Here is a 26435-nt window from a genome sequence, read left to right on the forward strand (position 1 = left end):
TCATGATTTCTGTAGGGGTGACTTATTCTCCCTCCCCCGATGAATTTTATTATTTATAGCAATTTGATAGTTCAAAACAATAGCACTAAGTAAATCATTATATTGGGCTAGACAGCCCAGAGTGAGCCAATGCCTTCTTCTGAATTCTGCATCACTGCCTTCAATTTCTGACACTTGGGCATCCTGGATAGCAAGGATGTCAGTTTCCACTAACTCCATCCATCTCAATCTGGGCCCCTTTCTTGATTGTTAGAAGTTTATAAAAAAGATATCTTTTTTGTGGAATTTTTACCCACACTCTAAATATATGAGCTGCTTAGTTCATCCGGTTTATTTTTATGAATTTTACAATGTCTGGCTCTCTATAGATTTTACATAAGTTACATCTTCGGCTCCAAACATTGTTGATTTCTATCCTACCAAGAATGGCTCTCAAAATTCTTCTCTCCAAAATGGCTATTTTATTTTCTCCAGTTTTGGTCAGATCTCTGAGCCGCGGGTAAGTATTAATCTAATTAATATTTTATTCAGTAAAAATGTAGTATTTCTAGATAGTAATGAAGATTTAAAAAATTGTTTTTGTCCATAAAAAGCTTCATTTGCATGCATTAAATGGCTCTGAATTTCCTTGACTACTCTAAATTACCTAGCATATTATAAGGGACTTGTACGACATAATGCACCAAATTTAACTGAAACTTAATTTTTGTAAAAGAAATGAAATTTTCTTTCTGAAATTTAACTTTTCAAAAATTATTAGCGAACGGAAAAAAATGACTTATTTTCAAAATAGTTTTTTTAAAATCTTTCTCATTTAAAATATCGGATTTGCGCTGAATTGGTTGAAGATTAGATCGATTTCAGGATAATAATCGATAGATTCGACACAAGTGTTCCTCACAACTTACCTGCAGTGTACGACGATGGGTTTTGGATCGTAGCCGATTCGCTCACGGAATGTCCTCACAAATTTCACCAGCACTTGAGCAGGCTCAGGCACTCCAAAGTCAGGCCACGTTGTGAAATGGAAGTGCTTAAGTATGCGAGACTGCTCATTCTAAAACGAATAAAGAGGTAATTAATTTAGAAACCATGTTAACCACGCATCAAAAATTATATGTAGAAGAAGGTAGATAAGAGCATAAATAAACGAGTAAAAATTATTTTATAGCTGTAATAGTAAGAATTGCATATTGTTTCTTGACTATACATATTTTAAAACACATTTTCTTTTAAATTTCAAGGAAAAGGGGCTAAAATGACATTTCAGTAAAGATTGATAAGTTTAAATAGATAAGCTGAGGAGTTTGTGTGTACTAAGCCTTATCTTTATATTTGTTCTTGCGGTATTTCTATCGGATTGCACATTACTTGACTTGTGTTCTGTTTCTGGTGGCAGTTCATGATCTAATATAACCGCCGCCAAAACAAATTGAAAGAATGAAAGTTGCCTTCTTGCATTCTAATTCTTAATAAATCTAGCTAGCAACTCTTATCTCCTTCTCTGCTGATCCTATAAGTAGTTTCCCCCCATCTTTTATGCTGCGCGAAAACACTTACTGCCACGCGATCCTGCGCGTTATCTCGCAGGTGTTTTTGTTTATAAACTAATGGCAGAAACTAGCTTTATATATTCAAATCACTACGAGCAGGAGAATCCTTCTGGGATCACCCCTGTCACGTGCTAGGTCACCACAAACAAATTACAGAAACTAGTTTCTAAATTCAAATCGGAGATTTTATCTTTCGTGGACCTCTATCTGTCAGGTGACAAAAGGGAAAAATCTAAAAAGGGGGCAACCAAAAATTTGTTTTCGATCACAGACTGTGCAAACTAGCTCTCTACATTCAAATCGTGACGAGTAGGAGAATCTTCTGGGATCTTATCTTTCGGGCTTCTAAAAACTGTCACATAGCTAGATCACGTGGCAGAATGGAAAAAAATCTACAATTCTACAAAGACAAACAAAAATTTGCTTTTGACCACAAACAAACTGCAGAAACTAGCTTTGTACTTTCAAATCTCCATTAGCAGGAGAATCTTCTGGAATCTTATCCTTTGGTGACCTCCTCCTGTCACCTGCTAGGTCACGTTGGAAAAAGAAAAAAAATTCTAATAGCACAAACAATTTGTAGTTAACAAGCTATGTGGTAGATTACATCATAGCATTGATCGAATCAGCAGGATTGAACAGTTCTTTGCGTAACTTAAAAGGCTGAAAGCAAGGAATTTTATTCTAATGTGATGTATTATGATATACCACGAAAACAAGCGATATATAAGGCTACTTAGATTCGAAGTCGCCATAAACTGCGAATTCATATCTTCTTTTTCGTTGCCTCAATGGACGGTCATGTAAAGCGTGAAATCACTAAACTAATTTGTATTTAGAAATGAAAACTAATATTAATAATCAGGGAAAAATTTCATGTGCTCAGCCCTAGGTCGAGAACAAATGCCAACAGGTTCCGATTCACGTGTGAATTTAAACGACCCATAAAATGCTACACAATAAACTTGAAAATCAGTGCTTCCTACATTACAAGTGGACATAAATCAGTCAATCCTTATTTCCCTGTCCGGTTCATCCTCATCCTCTGGGCGGTTTTGAACTAACTTTTAACCATTCTCTATGTTAAAAAAGGTTTTATCATTGAACGCACTGTACTCGCAGTGTACTTTTGTACTCACAATAGATATCCTCTATATTAATCCATGGTACTCACAAACCACTACTAATCACACCGAATTGATGCAGAGAAAAACGCCGAACAGTACACAAATGCTTTTTTCAAAATCTAGAAATGGTTATGATTCTTACCCTGGAAACTTTGAACTCAGATATGGTCCAGTGACTATATTGTGACTCATTAAGGAGAATGACTTGGATATCTCCGTAATATACAGGCTGCATATCAAAAGGCCAGTAATGATCACACTCTTCTCGGCCCTTTTCTATGCAACGAGTAAGCATAACAATGGCTCTGCAATTTTGCTCCCATATCATTCTCCAGAGGTCGTCACGAGTGCTGTGTAGGGGTCCTTGAGTCACGATGAATTCTCTTGGGGAGTTGTAACCCTGTAAAAATAAAAAAAGTCAGAATCTGAAGAAAAAATTTATAAAGTTTAATGCAGCTTTACACTGCATTTTTTAAAATTCAGTTAAGTATGGTAACTTTACAATATAGTTTTATGTAGCTTTAATAGTGTAAATTGCAATTGATCAAAAATGTTTGCTATAATTTTTCAAGTGCTTCGAATGTTCACAAAGCAATGAGATGGTGCTGCATGTTGTATCAGGATGAAGGTATCGAGTTAAGTAAAGTTGTTTACGTCAAGGTGTCTTGCAGGTTTAATGGTGTAGATTGCAATTTGCCTAACATGTATGTGATAGCTTATACCAATACAATTTCAGTTAAGTGCTTCAAATGTTGACAATGCGATGGTGCTGCATAACAATGAAATGTGGCTGCATGTTACATGATGAAGGTATCAAGTTAAGTTAAGCTACTTAACTTGATACCACTTAACGTTAAGGTTTTTTGCAGCTTCTTTCGTGATGTATCTCACATGATGATGAAGGTTTCAAATTAAGTAAAGCTATTTACATCAAAGTGTTTTACAGCTTTAATGGTGTAGATTGCAATCAGCCTAACATGTATGTAACACTTTTTCCCAATGCAATTTTAGTTAAGTGCTTCGAATGTTTACATAAAAATGAGATGGTGCAGCATGTTACATGAGGATGAAGGTATCAAATTAAGTAAAGCTATTTATGTTAAAGTTTTTTGGCATCTTTAATTGCGTGAATTGCAATTGGCCAAACATGTGTGATACTTTTTCAAAACGCAATTTTAGTTATGTGTTTCGAATGTTTACATAATAATGTTCGTATTATCAAAAAAGTTCGTATTATTGAATTATTCATTATTATATTATCATCAATATTCATTCATTATTATATTAAATTGTTGTATTATCGTATTAGTGAGATTTGATTGATTTCACACGAATTTTAAATTTCTTCATTTTAATTTTAAAATTTTTTTTAATAGTTTAGGAGGTGAGATAAAATAAGCAAAAACTGAAATTATTATTAAAAGATTATGAGTTTCAGCCTTCAGATCCCCGAACCATTATGATTGCGTGTTAAACCATAATATAACACGCTGAACAATAATATAAAATATTTTGTGAAAACCTGATCAATAAATCAAAAGTATAAAGCGTTTTTTCTTTATTTTTTATCTTTAACGCATTGCATGTACTTATATATTATCGATATTATTATTATATTGTAATCGTTATTCAGTTTTGTTTAAAAGTATTTTAAGGTAAATAATTATAAGATTAAATGATTAAGATATTCACTTCATTTGATAATGCAGTTGAAATGGAAATATCATTTATCATAATTTAATACCAAGCAAAATTCCTAATATCATAATTTAATATTAATTTAATAAACTAAGCATCGATGAAATTCGTAATAGCATTTATTAGTCCTTATTTCAATGAATAAAACAATAACATTTATGCATCTAAAAGAGTTCCGCCAATACTTTCGAATTAAACAGAGGGTAATATATTAATTAAATGGCAACCAAAATGCATGATAATTTTATTAAACGACGACAAATAAACATTACCATTTCCCGGTCATATTAATAAAGCCGACTCCGCATTGCCTCAAGCAAATCTAAATTTACGAATTTACGTCGGAATTTAACTTATAAAGTTGTCAAAGCCTCAAGTGAAGAGTTTCTATTTTAAGTCATGAAGTGTCATAGATTTTTCTGGAATGTCTTTTCGGTATTCTGATTGCCACATTTCTCAAACTTAATAAGAGATAATTATGGTTTAGTATATAGATATAGGGACATATTACTTATAGACTGGATGTATTTTTCATGTAAATAAAGCTATTATTCTTAAAAAATTTGCAAATGCTAATTTTTTATTTTTTGATGTTTAATTGTTGTAAAGAAAATAAAAATAAAAATATAAGGTAATTTTTCAGGAATTTGTAAAAATTTCTTTAAAAATTGTTTGGAATTAATTTAAAATAGTCAGGATTTTCACAAAAAAGTTTAATGAATTTTAAACTGATTGTTAAAAATTTAATACGTGTGTTTTTTTTTAATTTAAGAGCATATTCAAATTAATTTATTTAAAATACTTTTTTTCTGTTTCTATCCTTTTTTTTAATTTTTGCTTTCTTATGTTACCTATTGCTTTAAATTAGTAAGGTTTCTATTGAAACCACATCGTTGAAACTTGCGAATCTTACAGTTATATGTAAGTTATAAAACTATAATTTATCGAGTTCAAATTAGCAATCTTCACTTGAAACGCTTGGAGCAATAGAATGATAAGCCTCATTTTTACATAACTCATACTATTTTTACTATTTTTAGCTTTTTTAAAAAAAAATACGATTTCCATATAGACAGTGAAATTCTTATTCACATTGTATTATTTTCTAGTTGTAATTAGAGAAAGTTTTGAGTTTTCTGGAAACAACACTAGAAAATACTTAAGCGTAAAAATTTCACCTTTGCAAGAGCTGTGGCTTATCACTATATGTTCAAAATATCATCATTATATATTACACGTATCACAAATATCGTGCACTCAAAATATCATCGTTATAAATTATCATTATATATAACACATCATTATATAAAATTCACGACAGTGATGATTCAAACATATTATCACTATATATCCATAAATCAAAATTCGTGTAAAGCTCTATTAAATAAATTCAGTTGTACTGCAGGATAAAACGACTGAAATTTTATTGCGAACTTTAATAAAGGGAAATTTCTGATTCTTGTAAAGTATTTGTCGCAAAACAATCCTAAGAAAAATTTGGTGCAAAAACTTCACCGTTGGATCATTTCTATATAAATTTCCCCAAAGTCTTTCAAATATAAAATGATATTTCAATTCAAATTAAAGCAAAATTTCTCATATTCATTAATGTTTTTTAACTGAATTTTTTAAAAGAATAATTTTTATCTTAGGATAATTATTCTTTATTTAGAAATATCGCATTTATTTATAGTAAAGGATGTGTCCTGATGAAGACTTTTACTTTTTCCCATTAAAAGATTTTCTATCTATAAGATAAACAATCAAAACTTACTGGAATGTAGTTGGCGTTAATGTAATCTGTTCCTTCTTCATCATCCGTTGGCATCAATTTTATTCTAGAGTGATCGTAAGGTAATATGTTTGTGAATCGATTCTTCGGACGATTTACTGGGAGATCTGCTGCGTTGCATGGTTTATCACGACCAATGTTCTTTAGAAGTTCGAACTCTTCAGAAAAGCGGAAATCTGAATCAGCAGACATAATTCTGTAATGATCGGCAAAATCTTTCAATTTCACGGGACGGCTGAAAATAAAAGTAAATAAAAAGCAGCATTATTAAAATGTAAAATCATAATTCTATGCTTACATTTTCAGATATTTTTAATTTAAATTAGAAAATTTGCTTAAACATTATTTTGATATTCATAAAGAAATAAAGTACGGAGTTTTCAATAGAATAGGACTAATATTTATTTGTAATAAATCAAAATTTTATTAGCCGATATAGCATCCAATTTGGTATAGACAGGACTTCGTTCTTTTATGACGTTTTCACTATCTTCATGTCTTAATCATGTATCACTATCTTTATGTATTAATGATATACCACTATCTTCTTGTATCACTATCCTCATGTATCACTATCTTCATGAGTCACTATCTTAATGTCCTAATCATGAATCACTATCTTCATGTATTAATCATATACCACTATCTTCTTGTATCAATATCCTCACGTATCACTATCTTCATGTGTCACTATCTTCATGTATTATTCATGTATCACTATTTTAATATCTTAATCATGTATCACTATTTTTATGTACAAATCCTGTATCACTATCTTCCTGTATTAATCATGTAGCGCTATCTTCATGTATTAATCTTGTATTACTATCATCGTATATTAATCATAAATCACTATCGTCATTTATTGATTATACATTGCTATCTTCAAACATTAATCATTTATCACACTATCTTCATGTATTGGCCGGGATGGCCTGGTTGGCAGGACGCTGGACTCTCGTTCGTGAGAACGGGAGTTCGAATCCAGCCAGCCGAAGACTCCATGTAGTAAATGGTGACTAATGCAAGTTAAATCTGTCGGATCTCAAAGTCCTCCATGTTCCCATAACAAATTATACTTCTGGGGTATTGAATTGGGGATTGATCGTTTCTCTGGTTTAGGTTAAAATTACGATCTGTGGATGAATAAATGGATGCATGAATGGGTCCGCCCTATAAACGGGTGTGACGTATGGATGTGACAGAAGTCAAATTTTTGCCATAAATCACACTCTTTGCCTTAATGGCCTACAAGAACAACAACAGTATCACTATCTTCATGTATTAATCATGTAATCTTCGTTGTATTAATCATAGATCTTCGTGTTTTAATCCTGTCATCATATTCATCCCAAATATTTTACATTTTTTACACAGTCGACCGCTTTTTGTTTTTAATCTTGTTGAGTGATACGTAATTTCTTTTTTAGGAGGACTTATAAAAGATTTTGTTTCTAAATCATCATTGCCAAAACACACCACAAACTTTATTGAAGTTAAGTATCAGTGCTCGTAAAAAAACAAAAAGGTGACAAAAAATTGATTTATATTAGATATTTGTGATGGAAAATCTTTCATATATTCTGCTTTTTTTAATTTTAAAGCAAGGCCGGATGCTTTGTTTTGATTACAAGCTTCGCAGATTATATTTCGTTTATGTGAATGAAGTGGATGTTCACCCCTTAGCGCGTTTGACTCAAAAATTAAAAGTTTTACTCTCTTAAAATTAAAAATTTAAATGTTTTACACACTGGCGCTGTAAGAAATTCTTTATAAAATTTTAAATTACTATAAAAAGTGCAAGTACGATCCAATTTTTACAGCAAAACCCATTTTTACCGAAATTTTTACAGTAATATTTATTTAATTAGAGTGATTCAGTTATTTCACTGTAATTATTACTGTAAAAATTACGGTATACCATATTTTTGTTCCGTAATATGTTCAGGTAAAAATGGATTTTACAATAAAAATACCGGTACCCTAATAGCTGGTACTTTTTACCGTAGTATGATTTAGAATACTTTACAGTGCATAGGATTAAAACAAACTATAGGATTTACACCATCCCTGAGCAAATCGAAATTGATAACTTACTTAGTGACCACTTCGCAGTCCGCAACAGACATAGTGTCCGCCTTGCCATGTTTGGTCTTTTTAGAAAAGAAGACAAGCCGCCTTCGTTTCCAGAAGAGGGCCACGCCAACAACCAATACTAGCAGCACCAGGGGGACTAGGTTGCCGGCCAACAGCGTCTGATTGTCTGCCTCCGAAATAGAAATAGTCATTTATGAATTCCATACAAAATTATTGTGAATAGCAACTTTAATTAATTGTAAGTATAGAAAGTTTAGGAACCAAGATATGGTTAAATTTACCGAGTTTCTGGCTCCATGGAAACACCAAAAAGATCAGTAAACAGGGGTCTGCCCAGACACTTTGTGAAAGGTCCGTTTTTCGTGAAATTGTGAAAAAAATTACTCACATTCTTTCAACCAGGGTCCGCTTTTATGAATTTGTACAAATAGGGTCCGTTATTGCAAAAAAAACTTTTTCAAGGAGTTTTTAAATTGTAAAGACATACAAGATTATGCTCAACACTGTAAAATTATAATTAAAAAAATTAAATTTTAAAAAATAAACAACAATTGCTGCTTCTAAATTAGAGATGCAACATACAAATATTTGGTATTTAGCCTATACTGCTGAACGCAGAATATTCATTTTGGACGAATAATGGAAGAATCGTCTGCCGAAGACAAAACTTAATTCATTTACATCCATCTTTCTTGTTTACCGCCCTGGAAAGGGTTTATTCGATTAACAAAATAATAGTGAAGATAAACAAATTTGTGAAGGGTCCGATTAAAAGAAAAATCATTTTGTGAAGGGTCCGTTTTTAAGTTAAAATATTTTGTGAAGGGTCCGTTTTTAAGTTAAAATATTTTGTGAAGGTTCCGTATTTATGAAAAGATATTTTGTGAAGGGTCCGTTAACGGTTCCAAATTTCTTCTAAACAGACCCCTGGTAAATATGGTTGTGATTTTGGTCAAATTGCTCAAAAAATATAATGTTATAATATGCAATATAAAGTTTAATAAATGAGGCAAAATTTGGTAATTTTATCATGATTTATTTGAGTGCGGTATTAAAACCATATATTCGGTTAAATTTACTTTTCAGTTTTGTTTTTTTTACTAAATGTTTGGTAAAGAGAGCTATAATTTAAAAATCAGAATTTCTGGTAAACCATCGCTATATTAACGAAAAATTAACAAATGACTGGATTATAAATACTATATAATTTGGTTTTATTATCAGAAATATGTTTCTCTTTTCCAGGAAATATCATTTCCATACAGTACGTTAATGTAACCAGATCTTTTTCCTTTGTGTATGAAGAGTGCTCCTGGTAAAACATTAATTGTTTGTGCAGTTTTTTTTTAAAGTTTATAACGTACGTATGTATGTTATAAGCGTGAAATTTCAAGTCAGTACGCTGGGAAAAAAAGTGCTGTCAATACTACCAGAACATGGTTAAATTTTCCAAGTTTCTGGCTCTATGGAAACACCATATTTTAAATAACGTAAAGTATGTACGTTATTTAATGTTCCGAAAATAACCGATTACGAACTTCGCTTCTGGGAAATACTGCATAAAATTAAACCACGTTTAGCTAACAATAATTTCAAACTATAGTAAACAAACAAAGAAGTAATAATAATTATACATTGAGCAATTACTGGTTGCAAATAAAGCAAATCAGATTTTTCGATAATATTAAAAAAACGAATTGGGTAATAAAAACGGTTCAAATAAAAAAAAGTGAATCATGATTATGGTGCATATATGGAAAAGAAAATCATTATCCGACAACATTTTAACGTTGAAATAATATATATTAAGTGTATAGACTGTGAAAAAAGTTTAATTGAGAGTTGATGATATGAATGAATTGAAAGTTGCATAAAATTCAGATAAGAAAAACTGCATTCTTCATGTTACGTTTTACCAATATACAATCAAGTAAACAAATTTATCTTAAATATAAAACAACGGATAAATCAACAAACATTTAATCTTGCTATAAAAAAAGACAAATGTCCTCGTTATAAAAAATGTTTTGCAATAACTATGTTCCCTGTTGAGATGTTGTTAGTTAAATATGCACAGATTATCTATTTAGAACAGATGGGAGAAGGTAGGTGATAACACATTTAATACCGCATTCGTAATAAAAATTAATAAAAGCATCTATATATATTCTACGTTTGCTGTCTATACTGAGAGTAAGTATGGTCAAAACTACAAGAATATGGCAAAATTTACCGTATTTCTAGCTCTATGTGAACACCAGAAAGCTCGGAAACTTTTGTCGAAACGCTTTGTCTATGATTTTGATTAAACTAAGTGTAAAATATGGTTCTATAATAAGAGATAAAATTTGGTCAATGTGGTAAAATGCTCCATAATATGTGATAAAATTTGGTAATGGGGTAAAATTTGGTTTCATAATATGCGATAAAATTTGGAAAATGTGGTAAAATTTGGTAATTTGATCGTGATACTTTAGAGCAAGACGTAATAATCATTTATTTGGTAATTTTTTTTTTACAGTTTTATATTTTTTACTAAATGTGTGATAATAAGAATTATAATTTTAAAAACCAGAATTTCTGGTAAGCCGTTACCATATGAACGGAAAAATTACTAAACTAATAGTTTAAATACCGCAATTTTTTGACTGAAAATATGTTTTTTTTTAAACAAGAATGTCATTACCATACAGTACGGTAATCTTATCAGAAATTCTTCCCCGTGAAATACAATTAATATTTTCCAAAATTTTTTTCCTTAAAATATTTTTTTAATTTATGAGAATCTAGATATCAATATTATAAACATATTGCTATTAATGTCATTAATAATTAATGTAATTTGTATTGTTGCAAAATTTCATTTATATAATTTGGTAATTATATCATGATTTCTTGGAGCATGGCATAAAAACCATTTATCCAAATAAATTTAGTTTCCAGTTTTGTATTTTTTTAATGTTTGGTAACTAAATGTTTGGTAATACGAACTATAATTTTGAAAATTGAAATTCTTGGTAAACCGTTATAGCGGTTACCATGTATGATTATAAATATCATGTATGATTATACGATTATAATACGTCTTGGTATACCATAGGAATGGAAAAGCTACCCAATAAGTGGTTTAAAAATCGTATATTTTGGTCTTATTAACCAGAATTATGTTCTTTTTTTTTACCAGAAATGTTATTAGCAAACAGTTTAGTAATTTCACCATAATCATTTCCTCCGTGTAGTAAAAAAATAAAGGGTAAATAACAATAAGTTTGTAATAACTAATGACTGTTAATAACAATAAGTTGAAAAGTAAACAATAAGTTTGTTCAATAACTGCGTGTTTCAGCAGTTTAGGTAATAAACCTAAGTATAGACAAAAAAAATGAATAAATAACTAAAAATGCAAAAACAATCTCTTTTTTTTTTATTTAGCTGTTCAGAAAACTGACTAGAAAATAAATGCAAAACAATAAATTTGGTAAATAAATTTTTGTTGCAGTTGTCTCGGAAACAAAAAAGATGGTGGCAAAACAGCAAATTTGGAGAACAGGTTTTTGTTTCAATAGCTTGGGAAACTAATTAAACAAAGTGATAAAATTGTAAGTTTGGAAAATTAATATTTTTCGAGAAATCTATAAAATTTGATTGGAAAGTGGATACAAAACTTTAAGTCTGGGAAATAAACTTTTTGTTTCACTGTGTAGCAATTTAATTAGAAAGTGCGGGAAAATTTATAAGTTTTACGAAATAATTATTTTAGTGGTAAATGGAACAAATTATAAAAAAGCAAAACAAAGAGTTCGGTTAATAAATTTTTTAGAGGTCTAGGTTACAAATTAGAAAAAGGCATCAACACAATGAACTTTGTGAAATGTTTTTCCTTTTCGCTGCACTGTAAAAAATCCTGGGTCAAATTACAACATAAAATTCCGCCACTTTGTGAGCATCATCCATAAAATCGATTTTTATCGTAATTTTTAAAGTAATATTTTTTAATAGAGTCATTCAGTGATTTTACGGTAATTATTACTGTAAAAATTACGGTAATCAGATTTTTTATTCTGTAGCATGTTGTGATAAAAATGGATTTTACGTTAAAAAATACCACCACGCTAAGTGCCGGTACTTTTTACGGTAAGGAATTTTTTATAGTGTATATTTCTTTTGTCTTTAAACGAATCAAGACAAAGATATTTTATATCCATATACCTTTTAATTTTTCAGTTATTAGGAATGCATTTTGTCCTCTTCTTAAAATATAACCTTTAACTGATCAAAACTGATAAATTAATTCGCATATTACTAAATAAAACTGATTTGATGAAATATTTTTTGTGTAAACAATAATGACAACGTAAATGCAATATGCAATAAATACAATAGTATATATTGCTAAGTATAATAATGAAAAAGATTACAATACGCTTATAAACACAAACAGTTAAAAATAGCATTTAATAATTTTCAAGAAAATAAAGAAAGTGCGTTGAAACAAATAACCTATCCAAATAATACAAAACAACGCTTTCGTTGAATGTAGTTGCGTTTATTTTAAGAACTAGGGAGTAAGAAATTTTTTTGTAAACTATACTCACGGAAGTTTCCACTAAGTCAATGGCTAATGGCCAAAAAGTTAGTTCATAAAATAAAGTTAACCTCACTTGAATACAAAGAAGAAACTAGTTGAAATTTTCAGTGTGCTCTTATAAAATTTAAACAGCTTATTTGTAGTAAATTGAAGGAGATAGAATTTTTTAAAGCACTGGGAGGCTCCACCCTCTTTTATAAGATCTTTTTATTAAGTACCTTTACTTATATGAAAATGTCTCGATAAATGTTAAGATTTATATCTGGCTACACGTAATCTCTCTGTTTTGATACTTTGATTGGCATCTGCTGAAGAATGAGCTGATAAAATAAAGAAATTAAAGATCTAGCGAGAGAAAAATAAATTTTTGACGACAACGGATAAATAATCAATATTTAGAGCAAAAATGCAGGAAAAAAAAATCACAAAAAAAATTTTAATCTTGTCTTTACTTTTGAACAAATTAGAATTTCAAAACAAAATCAGAGTAAAGATCACAAATAAAAAGGGTTCTTTCAGCGTGTCAAATTTTAACACCATAGTTGAATTTTAGCGGGCTACAGATCGATCAAACATGATATTTTTTTCTACAAGTTTACCGGTTGATAATTTTTTAACTAATTATCAAATCTTAACTTTCTTTACCTTATAGTATCCCCTGAGAGCTTTTCTGCATATCTTGGCAATTTCAAGTTCCTTGTGTGATGTATTTTGTGTAGGAAAGCAAAGTGTAGCGTAAATTAAAAAAAAAAATAAAGAAAAAGCACATAAAACTGCATTAACTTTCGAACAAATTGGAATTTCGAAAAAGAGAAAAAACTCAGTGTTAAGTTCATAAGCAAATATTGCCCTTTCAATTCACCAAATTTCGACTCTAAAATTGAATTCTGTCGAAAATCATTTGCGCAGATAATTCTTCTTGAACTTTATTATACGATACAATGACTCAACCTAGATGAAAACTCGGTCCTTTTAAACACCTTATTAAGATTGAGGAAAATTTTCACTGTATCATGATTCAATGTACCGAAACTAGAATTTAAAGTTGAATCAATTTTTCTGAGAGTGTAACCTTTGAAGCTTTATGAATAACTAAATAATTCAAATTAAAAACATATTTTTATTTATCTATTAAATTAAATTACGGCAATATATAGTTCAACTTAGCACTTCATCAAAGATGTAGCTAATTTAGATCAACTTAACTATATCTTTCCGTGATTTTACGGAGTTTATAGCTTTTACAAATTCATTAAGGATGCAGCGAATTTAAACTTATTTTATGATTTATATAGTACTCCAAAATTTCTAGCAGCGTGGTAAATTTTGTCAACATCTAGTCATGGTGATTCAAGACTTGTGTCCAAGAACTTTAGAAGCGGACCATACTTTATTAATTATTGATCATTTAATAAACAAAATATTTTAAATTGCCATAATGTCATTGACTTTGATTGATGCAAACTGATAAAAAATGTCTATTGATCTTAATGTCCAAAAAATTAGGTAGCGTATCATAATATATTAATTATTTAGTAAACAAATGACTTAACTAGTCATCATATCATTATCGCAAAATAGATAGTTCAATAATGCAAATTGATAGAAAATATCATGCAATCATTTTCAAGTTTTAAAATTTTCAAAATTAGTCACTCATTAATATTTATTGATTATTAAATAAATAAATTATTTTAAATAGTCATAATATCATTGAGTCAAAATCTATTTATGATTTTCGCGCTTTGATAAAGAAAAAAAAAAGAAATCCTGCGTACCATCTTAATGTTCAAAAATTTTCAAAGTGTATTACCCTATATTAATTATCAAATAAACAAAATATTTAAAATTGTCATAATACCAAATACTCAAAATTGATTTACGTTAAACGTAAATTGATGAAAAAAATCTATTTCAAGCATTTTAATGTCTGAAGATGCTGGCTTTACAATATTAACTATTTAGTAATTAATAAACAAAATGTTCTAAACAATTATAATAACACAGATCAGATTTCTGTAAATAGTTCTGTTTTGGTACTGTATGATTCCTATATGATGTTTTAAATCCAACCCGAAAATGACAGATGATTTGAAAAACCAACCAAATATAGGAAATAAAGTGTATCGTTTGATACATATTGCTTACGAAACTAAAGAATCTATTCTCCCTAATTTTTAAAATTAGTTACGAATTTCGCTAATAGATGGCGAATTTAACTGATAACAAATTCAAAGCAATGCTTTTAAAATAACCGCTTTTTTCAGCAATAAAAATGCAAAAATATGAGAGCAAAATTAACAACAGACGCCAGTGAAATCGGTCTCCCTTGTTGAGAGAAATATATTTCATAAAATTCTGTTTTTCAAAATGATTCTTGAAATTGTTACTAATGAAGACCCCTGGTATTTCTGTTGTTTATGAAAACATTACTGTCCTAAATGGTTTATTAATTATGAAAAGAAGGGTCACAAGAAATAAATGCTAATTAACGCAATTAAAATTTATCTTTTGACTTTTTTTTAAAAGAAATATAGTAGATATTTGTTTTCATAAAATATTTAATATTTGATTTTTTTAAATGTTTATTGAAAATTAAAATCGTAATGAAACTTCAATGTAAGTTTAGTGTTCCAGAAAAGTGAACACCTTAGATTACTTATATTCGAATGAAATAATTACTTATATACGTACTAGGTCACAATCTTAATGGTACGAATGTCTTATCTTAAATAGGTTAACCCCTTAACTTGAGCGCTCGAGTTAATTCGAGCGCGCTAAACAGGCCAAATTGTGCACACTTGAGATAATTCGAGCGACGCTGTATTTAATGCTGCTACAATTTTTCACACTCGAATATAATCGAGAATTGAAAATAACAATGTGAAAGCTAAGAAAAAAAAAACTTTTTATTGATATTTATCATTTACATAGGATTGTAAGCTATAACACTTATTTATTCAAGAATAAAATATAGCCCTTTTTTCATGGAACAAAAGCACAGTATATCGAAATTGTTTACCGAAAGAAAAGTTAACCCAGAACGGGATCAATTTTTTTGTTGTTGTTGCTGGTTTTCTTCAAAAAATCTGTGCGTTAAGGGGTTAAGTAATGTATGCAAACGATATTTTAAGTTGCGAAATAAGGCACAAAAGCATACTTTCTCTGAAAAAAGAATTGTAATATAGGAACTTATTACGTAGCATAAATGATTGTTAAAACACCGGGATAACTTTTCAAACTAAATAATTAATAAGTACACAAACAAATTTATTAAAAATTATGCTTATTCCAGTTCAACAAACATTTTTTAGAATACAAAATTCTCCTAACACTACAGTAAATTCAGATAATCGATTTAATTAGCATCATGAAAATAGTAAGATTAATTAAGTAAATATGAGATTTCATGTTTTTTTTTAATCTCTCCTCTTTTTCTGGATGTATGCTTTTAGATGTGATTTATTAAGAATAAATATTTTTCTTTCTTTCTAAGTCTTGTTATTGATAGTTACTATGATTAATTCCTCTACTTACCCCAAATCGGCGTAGCTTCCTCAGATACTGTTGTTATGCCAGGTCCCACTTTTGTATGAGCTTGGATCTGTAATTTCATTGCCATTAAAAATACAAACAATCAAATACTTTGCAGCTAATTTATAATAAACTATTATTTATGATGCACACTGCCGTGCAATTGAAAAAACATCGTAAGTACTTCACGATACGCTGTTAGAAATTTCTCGGAAAGAATGGTTAAATTACAATTTATCTAATTGTTATTTAACCGTATTTAAGCAAAACAGTCAAATAACCATAATTAAGATGGTAATCAAACTGTTAACTGTGAAAAAAATCACATGCTAACTGTTTTTATCTAATACGGTTAAACAATGCAGATGAGTACGCATTATAACCGAGCGGGCTAATCTGTCGGTCTCATGACCAATGGAATTGGAGTTCAACAGCACAATCATTCCTTTCACATGAAGAGTTTACAGTGTTCTGCAATCTCCAACGGCCATTACCCAATAAAAAACCTATCTCCTACGTACAGCTAAATTTCGTTTTTTTTATGGTTTTGAAACCATACTAGTTGTAAATGGTTGAAAAATCGTTTAGTTCTGTATTCATGGATTTATACCCATATTAGTCGTAAACGGTTTCAAAACCGTAAAGGTAAAAATTATTGTTTACCGCTATTATTAACCGTAAACTTATTATTAATCCTTATTATTGACGGTATGAATTCATTATTATTAACCGTAAATTTTACTGTTGACCGGATGGACAGACTGCTGTCGGTGATTTTACCATAATTTTTGAATGAAAATTCTAACAGAGTAGATTTCGAGAAAAAAGGTTTCAGAACAATTTTCTTTTTATTGCTAATGCTATGAATACTAAAATTGAATTTCAAAAAAGCTGATAAAACAAAATTTATTTGTGATTTTTTTTTTAATTTATGTAATTCACAATACAAAATGCCACGTGCATAAAAATATGAATTTTGAACTTTTCGCCCTCTACGATATTTTGTATGTATTGCAAAGTAGTATAGTAGTAGTTGCATAAGCAATTTCTGTTCAATAATGCCTCCAGCTTATCACAGGTATAAACAGCTAAATTAGTAAACTTGTGTATAAACTTATAAGAGTTCCATCATAAAGTTATAATTTTAATCTACTATTATCTTTCTAGCTAAATTAAGTTTAAGAAAAAAGCTCTAGATAGTTTAAGAAAAAACTATGACGCACAGCTGCACTGTAAAAGAATTTCGGATTAAATTCCGGTAGAAAGTATCGGCACTTTGTATGCCTCATCTGTAAAATCCTTTTTACAGCAAAATCCATTTTTACCGTAACGTGGGTAGACCGGAGTTTTTAGAGTAATATTTATTTAATTAGAGAGGTTTAGAGATTTTATGGTATTTATTACTACAAAAATTAAGATGTATTAGATTTTTTGTTATTTAACATGTTCGGGTAAAAATTGATTTTACGATAAAAATAGTAACGGCACCCTGAGTACCGGTACCGTTATTTAATTCAGCATTTTTTACTGCGTACCGACACTTACTTCGAAGACATATTCCATCCCTGGAATCAAACCGGAAATTAATCCTCTGGTTTCAGTTGGCTCAAAATATTCGTATCTACGTTTACTAGTACCCTGTAAGTAGAAAACACTTTATAAACAAAAATAATTTTTTGAAAAACTAATTATACAAATTTCTTCTATAGCAAAAAAAGAAGAAGTTTATGAAAGAATTGAAAAATAACACTAAGGCAATTGCAACTTTGAACCTATGATAATAATAGTTTGGTATATTTTTAGTTTAATATGAGTCACAATACACATGTACAGTTCATACATAAAATTAAAAACAAAATTCAAGGACATTTGAAAGAGTTTTCAAGAAAAAAAAAACATTAAAATTTCAAGGATAACTAATGGAAACTTTTTCATAGAGTCTATGAGCAAGACATGGTGTGTTAATTAAATAATTTATGATTTGCAGTACGGAAAACTTTGTCTTTTAGGCATGTTTTTGCCATTATTTTAAAAGAAATATTTCAAAATACTTTCCTTTTTATAAGAAAAATCTTTTTCTGAAGTAAAAACTTATAATAAGTAGATAATAGCTGTGTGGTAGAATGCTTTTATAGCATCCTACGTTGACAAAAGAAAAAAAAACAGTTATGGGAAATATTTTGTAATAAATTGTTTTTGTTTGATGACAAAAACAAATTTTTTTTATCTCATTTTCTGTTTTGACAATTTTTAATTATGGCAAGAAAAGTATAGAAAAATTTCTAAAATTCGAATATTTTCTTTGGTTTATTTGAAGTGGTTCTTCAAAGCTTATTCACGAAGTTTTTCGATGTTGTGGGATTAACAAAATTTGTATTTGAAGTATACCAACCTTAACAAAGTACGTAACTTTGAATCCAGTGAGCACACCATTTTGTTCCGTAGTAGGTAAAGTCCATTGCAAAACTACTTCGTTGGGTTTCACTTCAACCGCTCTAAAGAAACGCACTCGTCCTGGTACTGAGGATAAAAAACAAAATAATAAATCAATAAATGAAAGTAATTAAACTATTCATGAATAAAATTTGCAGCTCTAACTAATTTTATTCAATTCAGGATGAGACAAAATTTTTGAAAATATTATTTCCCTGTTATTTTTGAAAATCAGTATTAAAATTACTATTTAATCTAGAAACTGAAGGTCAAAAGATTGTGGCACCATAATCACCTTTTCATTTAACCAACAATATATCCCATAAGAATTCGATTAAGAGCGAAATTAGCTACAATGGGGTTATTTAAAAACCGAAACCAAATGATGGTCAACAGCTTTTGCACCAATGCGATCTTTGAGCACAATGATATCTCCACGTCGAAGTGGATTATCTGGAGATCAATCATCTTCTTGCGTTGGACGGATATTTCAGTTATTCCATTTTGTTTCAAAATTAAGAATTCCGTCGATTGTATTTTTTCTCTTCGAAAGTATATGCTTAACCCCTGTCGGATTTTATATCGAATTTCTGACCAAAAAATATTATTTTTTTATTACTGAAAATTAATATATGTTCTGTTCTAAATTCGAAAATGCGAAATATTTTTGTCAGCAAACAGTTTCTTGGTTGACCTTTTGTGGTGAAATATGTGATGTTCAGTCCACTGACCTCCAGTTTTCCCTGTAATGCACCCAAGTTTTATCTTAAAAAAATGCACTGTGATAACATATTTATTGCTTAATTTATTAATTTATATAACATATTTATTGCTTTATTGCTTTAAGGTGCTTAAGATAGATGTGTGCATAAAATAATTACTAAAATTAGAAAAAAAATATTTTGGCAAGTAATTTTTCATCCTTACCGTTAAAACAGCTTTATAAAATTCTTGGATATCAGAGAGTAAAAATCACAACTATTTTGACATGCAACGGTAACACTAATGAAAGCGAAATTACAGAAAGTACAAAATGATTTTGATTTCAATTCAAGGAGGGAAATCTATCTGCGAGAAATGCGAAGATGACTAGTTGCGCCATCTCTTATCAATATTCCGAAATGCGAAAATAATCGCGGAATTTAAAGAGACGTGCAAGTAACGACAAATTCAACTTCAATGGTGCCATTTTTTTCTACGTCGCATGGCATATAATGCCGACCATACTGGCACAAAAACTCCGAATGTATGAGATACGACGCCAACAGAAAAGGGGTTGATAATATGTCTTCATGTATTTTAATTTAAATATAAATATGTTTAAATGTAGTTATAAACTAATTTGCCAATTTCAAATTTGACTCGTCAGAATTCACTGATTCACCATTTCCTTAATACGTCAATTTCTAATTTCACAGATTCATTGCTACCTCATTTCAATTTTCATGTCTGATATCAAAAATCATTCGTCATAATAGCTATTGTAAAAGGATTTTAAAAATAAAAGAAAACAATGTTGTTAAAAAGATTAGAAAATAATAATTACTTAAAAGTTTAACAATAAAATAATAAATAAATAATAAAGTAATAAATAAATAACAAATAATTAAATAATAAATAAATAACAAATAAATAATTCATAAATAATAAAAAAATAATAATTAAAATAATAAATAATAAAATAATATATGATTACCTAACAGTTTAACTATTAACAAACTTGAAATATTTGCTACTCAAGGTTTCTCAAGGTTTGTTTGCATTATACCCATCTATTGTTTTTATTGATAGAAATAAGTACTCTTAATTTGTTTAAACATTGATTAATGAGAGTTATTAATTGTTTTTGTTCCTACTAAAGAATATTAAAGCAAAAAATGTGGTATTAAACACAAAAATTGACTGTAATGAAAGAAACAGCACTGTAACTTTTAGTTAAGAACAACAGAACTTATGACGATATGATATTAAACATGTTTAAAAACATTAGTAAACTTTATTAGTAAACTCTTTCACGGTGACAAAGGAAGTATTAATTTCTTTTTCACGTTGGCAACGAAGAATTGAAATATCAAGCGTGTGAGCTTTCATAAGCATGAAAGCATAAGCGTATATGCTTACTAATTTCTGAATGAATTTTTCTCCCTCGTGACAATCAAAAATTTGAATAGAGTTATAAGTTAGGAAGAATTGAAAAGTTAAAAAAAATCAAATCAGCAAACAAAGTAGGTTTTAATTATACCTATGCACGTTCACTAATAATAATTGTTAAGAGTTATATCATTTGACAGCCTTACAATGGTAAGTCCTTAAATTTATAGTTAAGGTTTTTTTAATTTTCCTTAAATTTATAGTCAAGAAAGCGGGGAAGAGATGGGCTGACTCAGTGGAGTCTGATTTTCTCGCAATTAATGAAAAGAACTGGAGATCAAAGGCAAATTGAAAGGCATTGGCTCATATTGGGCTGTCTGGCCAACTATGATGATGATGATAAAATAATATTTTATTGTTAATTTTACCGAAATTATTATTAAAGTGCTTCTTAAAAAATCACTGAGCTTTCTGGCGTTCCCATAAAGCCTGAAACACTGTAAATTTTACCATATTCTAGTAGTTTTTACCATACTTCTTTTTCTCAGAGTATGATTAAAATGTTTATAATCATATTTTAAGAGATTCATTACATAATGTAATTCAAAACATAATAAAACTGTGAGCTCAAAAGAGTTCTTGAATGAATATGTTTTCTAATGTTTAATGTTTAGTATGTTTAATATTAGTGATTGAATATGCTTTGTAATGCTAGTTTTAATGTTAACAGAAATAAATAAACAAAAAAGGAGTTGTATGAGAAAGATAATTCTCTGAAACCCTTCTTTTTTCAATTTTATTTCTAAGAACTCGGGTCATCATTTATAGCAATAAAAAAATCGTCATTGTTTGTACAGTCCAGAACTTATCTAAGTTTAGAAAGAAAAGACCTTGAGTTCTTGTTTGTAACTGGACTTGTTTGGTTGTTTTGTTTATTTTTTTCCTGATGAAATTACGTGTTTACGATCAAAATACAAAAGGCAAGTATCTCATATTTCAAAAACAATAAGGTAGAGAAGAGTATAGAAAAAAAAGTTTAGATAAAACTAGAGCATAAAATCTTTGTTTTAAAATATTTTAATGCAGTACGCCTATGTATTATGACACTATAATTAACTATAACGTTCAGTGGGCTAACAAAAAATGGACTACCTAAAAAAACTTTTGATCTAATATAATCGGATCTTCTCGTTCGAGGACTCAATCTTAATAGTTTGAAAGGGTGACTTCAAATATGCAAATTGATTAGAGCAGACGATACTTTCAGTTACGAAATCAGAACCAAAAGCGTACTTTCTCTAAATAAACATACTTTTTTTTCCAAAGAATTCGCATTTCTGACCTTCTAACTATAGGGGTTGCCAATATCTGGGAAATATGGTCCCAATAGTTTGGTCCGAAGAGCGGTTCAAAATTTGGCCCCTTAATGTTAATTTTACTTTTTACGTATTTCGCCAAACCTCGAGAAAATTTTAAGCTAATTGAAAAATTTTTGCACTCAATTATAATATTCGTACACCCAAAGATAACTCCAATGATAAATATTTACTAAAATAACTTTTAGTAAATATTCATAATTTTTTATTATTTTATTTCATATTAGTCGAAAAAAATATGTGTAGGAAAGGATTCAAAATTTTACATCATTTTAAAAAATTCGATTTTTCAAAGCAAAATACAAAATTTAAGCGAAATCGGTCGAATTTCCTTCTCCAACACAGCCTTATCACAACATTGGTTAAAAATTAAATTTTCCATATTTTTCCAAGTTAATTCCAGCTTCAAATCGACTTTCTATAACACTGGATCTAATCATAACATTGGTCAAAAAAATTTTAAGTTTCCAAATTTTTCCATGTAAATCCCAGTTCTGAATAGCTCTCCTCCAAAGCTTAACCTTATCACAACACTGGTTAAAAAAAAAATTCAAGTTTTTCCTACAAAATTCAAGCTCTGAATTTAAGCACCCTTCTCCAACTCTGGACGTTGTCTCAACATTGATCAAAAAAATTAAATTTTCCGTTCAGAAACAAAATGCATATTCAGGTCCACGCTCTCTATTTTTGGTAGATTTCAATCTCAAAGACATCAATACTAACCTGATTCATGTGTCTGTACTGTCTTAGACAAGAGTCTACTTCGGCGTACGGTTGCAGTGTCGTATCCACTTATAACTGATACCAAAAACGTATAGTTGTGGTGGGGTTTCAAATCGCGAAATGTGTTACTTTCTGAGAAGCTGACATTCATGATTAAATGTCCAACGGGATCTTGGTACTGGATCTCATAACCATCCATTTCACCTGGAGGTCTGTTCCAACTGAGAGTGATGTCGGTGTCAGTTACAGATTCTGCTCGAATCTCAGTGATGGGTTCAGGAACTGGAAAAATATACTAAAGTAAGTGAAGTCAAGATTGTTTTTAATTTAATATTATATAATTCATAAGTACTATATGTATGATTGTATAAACAATTTGCAATTTATATATAGGGTATACGAAAATCTAATCAGTTAGTTTTACCTTTTTCAAGTTGAAGTAATAAGTGTAATAAGTACGTGGCTGAGCAGTTCAATGGGACTCTCCAAATTTAAAAATAGCAACAAATAATTATAAATGGCGTTATGTTGTTTTTGTTAAAATCATTCGAATTTCGAGCAAAATATCTGGAGATAGCATTTTGGACACCAACAAAATTTTAAAATTTTTAGACGCTTAAAAAATGTTGTAGCAATTAGAATACATGGAAATCCGTTTACATAATATCAGAACAATATGCTGAATGAAAGGACACATCCCACCCTGNCCAAGTTAATTCAAGCTTCAAATCGACTTTCTATAACACTGGATCTAATCATAACATTGGTCAAAAAAATTTAAGTTTCCAAATTTTTCCATGTAAATCCCAGTTCTGAATAACTCTCCTCCAAAGCTTAACCTTATCACAACACTGGTTAAAAAAAAAAATTCCAAATTTTTCCTACAAAATTTAAGCTCTAAATTTAAGTACCCTTCTCCAACTCTGGACGCTGTCTCAACATTGATCAAAAAAATTAAATTTTCCATATTTTTCCAAGTTAATTCAAGCTTCAAATCGACTTTCTATAACACTGGATCTAATCATAACATTGGTCAAAAAAATTTAAGTTTCCAAATTTTTCCATGTAAATCCCAGTTCTGAATAGCTCTCCTCCAAAGCTTAACCTTATCACAACACTGGTTAAAAAAAAAATTCCAAATTTTTCCTACGAAATTTAAGCTCTGAATTTAAGTACCCTTCTCCAACTCTGGACGTTGTCTCAACATTGAACAAAAAAATAAAATTTTCCATATTTTTCCAAGTTAATTCAAGCATCAAATCGACTTTCTATAACACTGGATCTAATCATAACATTGGTCAAAAAAATTTAAGTTTCTAAATTTTTCCATGTAAATCTCAGTTCTGAATAGCTCTCCTCCAAAGCTTAACCTTATCACAACACTGGTTATAAAAAAAAATTTCCAAATTTTTCCTACAAAATTCAAGCTCTGAATTTAAGCACCCTTCTCCAACTCTGGACGTTGTCTCAACATTGATCAAAAAGATTAAATTTTCCGTTCAGAAACAAAATGCATATTCAGGTCCACACTCTCTATTTTTGGTAGATTTCAATCTCAAAGACATCAATACTAACCTGATTCAAGTGTCTGTACTGTCTTAGACAAGAGTCTACTTCGGCGTACGGTTGCAGTGTCGTATCCACTTATAACTGATACCAAAAACGTATAGTTGTGGTAGGGTTTCAAATCGCGAAATGTGTTACTTTCTGAGAAACTGACATTCATGATTAAATGTCCAACGGGATCTTGGTACTGGATCTCATAACCATCCATTTCACCTGGAGGTCTGTTCCAACTGAGAGTGATGTCGGTGTCAGTTACTGATTCTGCTCGAATCTCAGTGATGGGTTCAGGAACTGGAAAAATATACTAAAGTAAGTGAAGTCAAGAAAGCTTTTAATTTAATATTATATAATTTATAATTACTATATGTATGATTGTATAAACAATTTGCAATTTATATATCGGGTATACGAAAATCTAGTCAGTTAGTTTTACCTTTTTCAAGTTGAAGTAATAAGTGTAATAAGTATTTGGCTGAGCAGTTCAATGGGACTCTTCGAATTTAAAAATAGCAACAAATAATTATAAATGGCGTTATCTTGTTTTTGCAGTTATTGGAGGTGGCAGAAAAGTAATGCCATTTTCTTACTTTAAATTAAAACAGATAACTTTTTTACAAATTTTGATTTTCAATCAATCTCGTTATCAGCAGCCTTTTTCCATCTAGGGTGCGGATTTTCAAATCTCAATCGATTAAAATCATTCGAATTTTGAGCAAAATATCTGGAGATAGCATTTTGGACACCAACAAAATTTTAAAATTTTTAGACGCTTGAAAAATATTGTAGCAATTAGAATACATGGAAATCCGTTTACATAAAATCAGAACAATTTGCTGAATGAAAGAAAACATCCCACCCTGACTCATTAATTTTTTTTCAGGTATGATCTTCCTGGTGGATACGAGTTGGAAAGGAAAAAATTACCGATTACCATAAATACCATTTTTGGTGGTGGCTATCTTAGTAAACAAATTACTCCGACCTTTAAGTGTCTTTACCATGGTTATCAAGTACACAATGATGTGATAAGAGCAAACAAATATTGTAATACGCAGAAACAACATTATTTTCCGGTCTTTCTACTAATTTAATGTTTTGCAATACAAAAGTTTTTTCGAAATAAACAAACAACAAATTGTTGCTGAAATTAATAAGATAATAATTTTTTGAGGATTATTTATTGTAATAAAATGTACTAATCGAAATGTTTCTTATGAAAAACATTTTCTAAGTGACATTTTTGGAAAGAAANCGATCAAACACAACACTTCGGCGAAGAGTCGGTGTGTATTTGATGCCTAGTGTTTTTGTCTCCTGTTCTCGAGTAACAATGTTGATCACTGAATCAATAACAGGCTCTGAAAAAAAGAAAGAGTGGTGATTTAAATGAAACCCAGGGTGATTGTTGCGGAATTAGAAGTAATGTATTAAACAAAACGAGATGAAATTGGGAAATTAGATGCATGAATTAGATACAACTATTTGTGTTAAATTGTCATTCGAATGAATGAATAAATAAAAATTAAACTCATGAATTAGAAATAAAAGAGAAATTAGATACAACTACTTGTGTTGAATCCGAAAAAGGAATTGTGTTATTCAAAAAAGGAATAAAAATTAACCACATGAATTAGAAATAAATAAGAAATTAGATATAACTATTTGTGTTCAATCGTTATTCTAATGAAGGAATAAAAAGAGCATAAATCAGAAATTTGCATGGATAAGATACAACTATTTGAGTTCAATCGTTATTCGAATGAATGAATGAATAAAAATTAAACACATGAATAAAAAATAAATAAGAAACTAGAAGCTGCTTTTGATGTTCTATTTTCGTTAACTAGATACAAATAG

At 29.5% G+C, this 26435-nt stretch overlaps 1 protein-coding gene across 1 annotated transcript; it reads right to left on the minus strand.

Annotated features, from left to right (window-relative positions):
• On the minus strand, positions 1 to 25579 carry LOC122272304 (tyrosine-protein phosphatase 10D). Its single transcript, XM_071186968.1, has 11 exons — positions 25519 to 25579; positions 24588 to 24869; positions 23013 to 23294; positions 18782 to 18909; positions 17935 to 18027; positions 16393 to 16459; positions 8268 to 8433; positions 6153 to 6405; positions 2823 to 3080; positions 909 to 1057; positions 1 to 241 (listed from the first exon to the last, which is right to left on the minus strand). Exons 1-11 carry the CDS (start codon positions 25577 to 25579, stop codon positions 1 to 3), a joined length of 1980 nt encoding a protein of 659 aa, XP_071043069.1.
• Positions 25580 to 26435: the final 856 nt, after the last annotated feature.

Source organism: Parasteatoda tepidariorum, chromosome 10 (genome assembly GCF_043381705.1).
Source record: "Parasteatoda tepidariorum isolate YZ-2023 chromosome 10, CAS_Ptep_4.0, whole genome shotgun sequence".
Classification (NCBI taxonomy): Eukaryota; Metazoa; Arthropoda; class Arachnida; order Araneae; family Theridiidae; genus Parasteatoda; species Parasteatoda tepidariorum.